This window comes from Oncorhynchus nerka, linkage group LG12, assembly GCF_034236695.1.
Source record: "Oncorhynchus nerka isolate Pitt River linkage group LG12, Oner_Uvic_2.0, whole genome shotgun sequence".
Lineage (NCBI taxonomy): Eukaryota > Metazoa > Chordata > Actinopteri > Salmoniformes > Salmonidae > Oncorhynchus > Oncorhynchus nerka.
This window is the reverse complement of record NC_088407.1, coordinates 18176946-18180307: the sequence shown is the minus strand read 5'-3', so window position 1 is coordinate 18180307 and position 3362 is coordinate 18176946. Positions and strand designations below refer to the sequence as shown.

Sequence of the window (3362 nt, the reverse complement as noted above, 5' to 3'; positions counted from 1 at the left end):
AGAGAGAGAGAGAGAGAGAAGTAGTAGTAGTAGAGAGAGAGAAGTAGTAGTAGAGAAAGAGAGAAGTAGTAGAGCGAGAGAGCAGTAGTAGAGAGAGAGACAGAGTGAGAGAGAGAAGTAGTAGAGAGAGAGAGACAGAGAGAGAGAAAGAGAGAGAGAGAGTAGTAGAGAGAGAGAGAGAGAAGAAGAAGAGATACAGAGAGAGAAAGAGAGAGGGAGACGGAGTAGAGAGAGAGAGTAGTAGAGAGTGAGAAGTAGAGAGAGAGAGAAGTAGTAGTAGAGAGAGAGAAGTAGTAGTAGAGAGAGAGAGAAGTAGTAGAGAGAGAAGTAGTAGAGAGAGAGAGAAGTAGGAGAGAGAGCGAGAGAGAGAAGTAGTAGAGAGAGAGAGAAGTAGGAGAGAGAGCGAGAGAGAAGTAGTAGAGAGAGAGAGGGGGGTGATTATATTAGATTAGGTACTACGCTAACACTTTATAATAGCTTCCATGAATTACAACGTTATAAATGGTCATACATGTTTATAAATGATTTGTAAATGATTTATTTATAAATGTTAACAATTTATAAATGATAAAAGTGCTCATGCCTTGAATTGCTTTTAATGCTAATGGTTTAATAATGAAATAGTTTGTTATAGTTTAATGTTTAATTCATGTTATCAGTTATTATTATGAAGTGTTTGTGGTGCTTCTTATGTGGTTATTACCTTGAGACAGGCAGAAGGCGGAGGGAGCAGAGTTTAAAGAGTTTAACACAGTAGTGTTGGGGTCGGCCAGGTCCACAGCTTTATCACTGTTCAGAATAGCCTGAGGAGAACCTAGGGTATCTGTTACTGAGGGAGGAGAAAATGACAAGAGGGAGAGAGAAAGAGAGAGAGAGTTAGAGACAAACCAGAAAGAAGAGATGCAGGGTCCACAGGGTGTTTGGAGGTGTAGGGTGAAGTTGAATCTGATCCTAGATCTGTACCTAGGAGAAACATCACCAGGAGCGTGTTTGGATGAGTGACTCACCACTATTAAAAGTCCCGTTGGAGATGGAGAGGTAGAAGCTGGTGTCGATGCTCCGGGTGGCCGTAGCGTTGGGGACAGTAGCAGAGAAGGTGCACTGGATGATCTGATTGTTGACTGAGCCATTCACAGACTCCACATGCAGCTACCCAACACAAAGGTTTTACCACAAATAACATTAGTCAAATGTCAGTAGGCCTACAGTGTAGTATTAGTCAGGTACCCTGTTACTCTCCCAGGTACTGTCCCAAATGGCACCCAGGTGTATATGCAGGGAATAAGAGTCAGAATTGGGATCAAATTCAACCTCAATCACCACTGAGAAATGTATGTAACTCTAAATCATGAATCCTCTATCAGTATCTTGTTCAATTCATAAAACTCATTGATTACATATCAGTTCTCTTCCGGAATTTGCCTGAAATCAATCCGTCAAACTAAAATCTGTTCCAGGAAGTCCAAAATGAAACACTGTGTTCTGATTGGTCCAACTCACCTTGTTGTTGATGGTCAGAACTCCTTTGTCGAGGAGAGCGGTGAAGAACTTTACTTTTCTGTTGCTGTTTGCGCACACATAAGTAGTGTCGTTCTGACCCTGTAGAGGAGAGAGATGATGAATTCGAATCAATAAAAATAAATCGTAATTTTAACCGTATTAATTTAGGCTATTTTTTCCCAATTCATTAATCAAATGTAAATACTGAATTTCCTCAAGTTAAAATGACTTCTCCCACCAACCCCAACTCTCTTGTCCTGGGTATTGTAACATCTATACTAATTCTAAAGGCAGGTTTCCATACCTGTGTGGAAGTTTTGGACAAGCCTACTGCGATGTAGCCACTGGACACTCCTCGTAGCTGGAAGAAGAAAATCTGTCCCAAGGACTTCTTGATGGAGACGAAGAAACAGGACCCAGCCACGGCCGGATCACAGTCTGGCGGCTTAGCAGCACAGAGCTGGGACTTTTTACATTCCGCCATTGAGATATTTACCTGTTGAAGAGTTCATCATTAGTTGCTGTCATGTTTGTCATTCTTTTTTTTACATTAAAGGTGCAATCTGCGATTTGTACATACAGTACAGTCTTGAACTTAAAAGGGGAAATCTGCAATTGCTATAAACGTTTTTAACTTTTAAATTATTAATATATACCCATTGATTCTTGAAGAACATAACTTACCTCACAAGCTTAGTTTAACTACATCAGAACACAACATAATAACTTCATAATGATGATTTCTACATTGTTTACTGCGTTGTAATAAAGCACTTTTGGGGACTTTAAAAAAGCCCAATAGAAATCCTACGTGAGAACTCCAAAACATGCCTTGCTTACGGGATGGGTGCATCAAGAAGTTAATCTACTTTCTGTTTCTCTATATCTATCTCTAGTTTGTTAATTAACCTAGTTATGTGTGTTTTATGAAATACTAGATATACGTTTTCCACACTGTCATGGATTATATTTATGGGTGACCTGCAGGGTAATGTAACAGACACACTTTTTCAATGGCAGTGTGTGCAGTTTTTTGTCCTACAAGTGCACTTAAAATAATATTTGATTTTGAAGAGAGAGAGGGGGGGGGGTGGCAGAAAGGGAGAGAGGGAGAGAGAGAGATCGTGTGTTTCCTTTTTCTAGTCAGAGACTCTGGGAGACAGAGTGAAACGTGTAGCCTAGGTACTCACCGTGAGAGCTGTGACAGGTGCCGTTGTTACGTTGGGTGTCATTGTTACGTTGGGTGCCATTGTTACGTTGGACATAGTAGCATTGGAGTTCGGAGCCATTGTGGTGTTCTGTGCCTCGGCTCCCATCGCCATGTGTGCCATTGCCATGACAACTGCGAACATCAGTCTGCTGATATTGTCCATTCCTGATAGAGTAACAGAGATCCACGTAGTAAGCAGGGGTGGAAAAACTACCCAAACGTCATACTTGTGTCAAAGTAAAGATACATTAATTAATAGAGAATTACTCTAGTAAAAGTGAAAGTCGCAGGGTAAAATACTACTTGAGTAAAAGTCTAAAAGTATGTGGCTTTAAATATACTTAGGTATCAAAAGTAAATGTAATTGCTAAAATATAAATCATTTCACATTCCTTATATTATGCAATCCAGACGGAACGATTTTCTTGGTTTTTAAATTTACAGATAGCCAGGGACACACTGCAACACTTAGACATAATTTACAAATGAAGCATTTGTGTTTAGTGTGTCCGCCAGATCAGAGGCAATAGGGATTACTAGGAATGTTCTCCTGATAAGTGTATGAATTGGACTGTTTTCCTGTCCTGCTCAGCGTTTAAAATGTAATAAGTACTTTTTTACATATCGTAATTAAATTAAATCATGTGACAAA

General features: G+C 39.8%; 1 protein-coding gene across 2 annotated transcripts in view; it reads right to left on the bottom strand.

The window, feature by feature from the left end:
* LOC115138862 (putative ferric-chelate reductase 1) overlaps positions 1-2872 on the bottom strand; it is a 6763-nt gene extending 3891 nt beyond the window's left edge. The window contains exons 1-5 of one of the 2 annotated variants that reach the window (XM_029676052.2): positions 2691-2872; positions 1805-1996; positions 1501-1599; positions 1008-1149; positions 704-829 (exon numbers count right to left, since the gene is read on the bottom strand). In XM_029676052.2, coding sequence (XP_029531912.2) covers positions 704-829; positions 1008-1149; positions 1501-1599; positions 1805-1996; positions 2691-2852 — 721 coding nt within the window. In that variant the 5' untranslated portion in view covers positions 2853-2872. The remainder of the gene's footprint in view (positions 1-703; positions 830-1007; positions 1150-1500; positions 1600-1804; positions 1997-2690) is intronic. The other variant, XM_029676053.2, reaches the window with a different exon arrangement.
* Between the last annotated feature and the right edge of the window lie 490 nt (positions 2873-3362).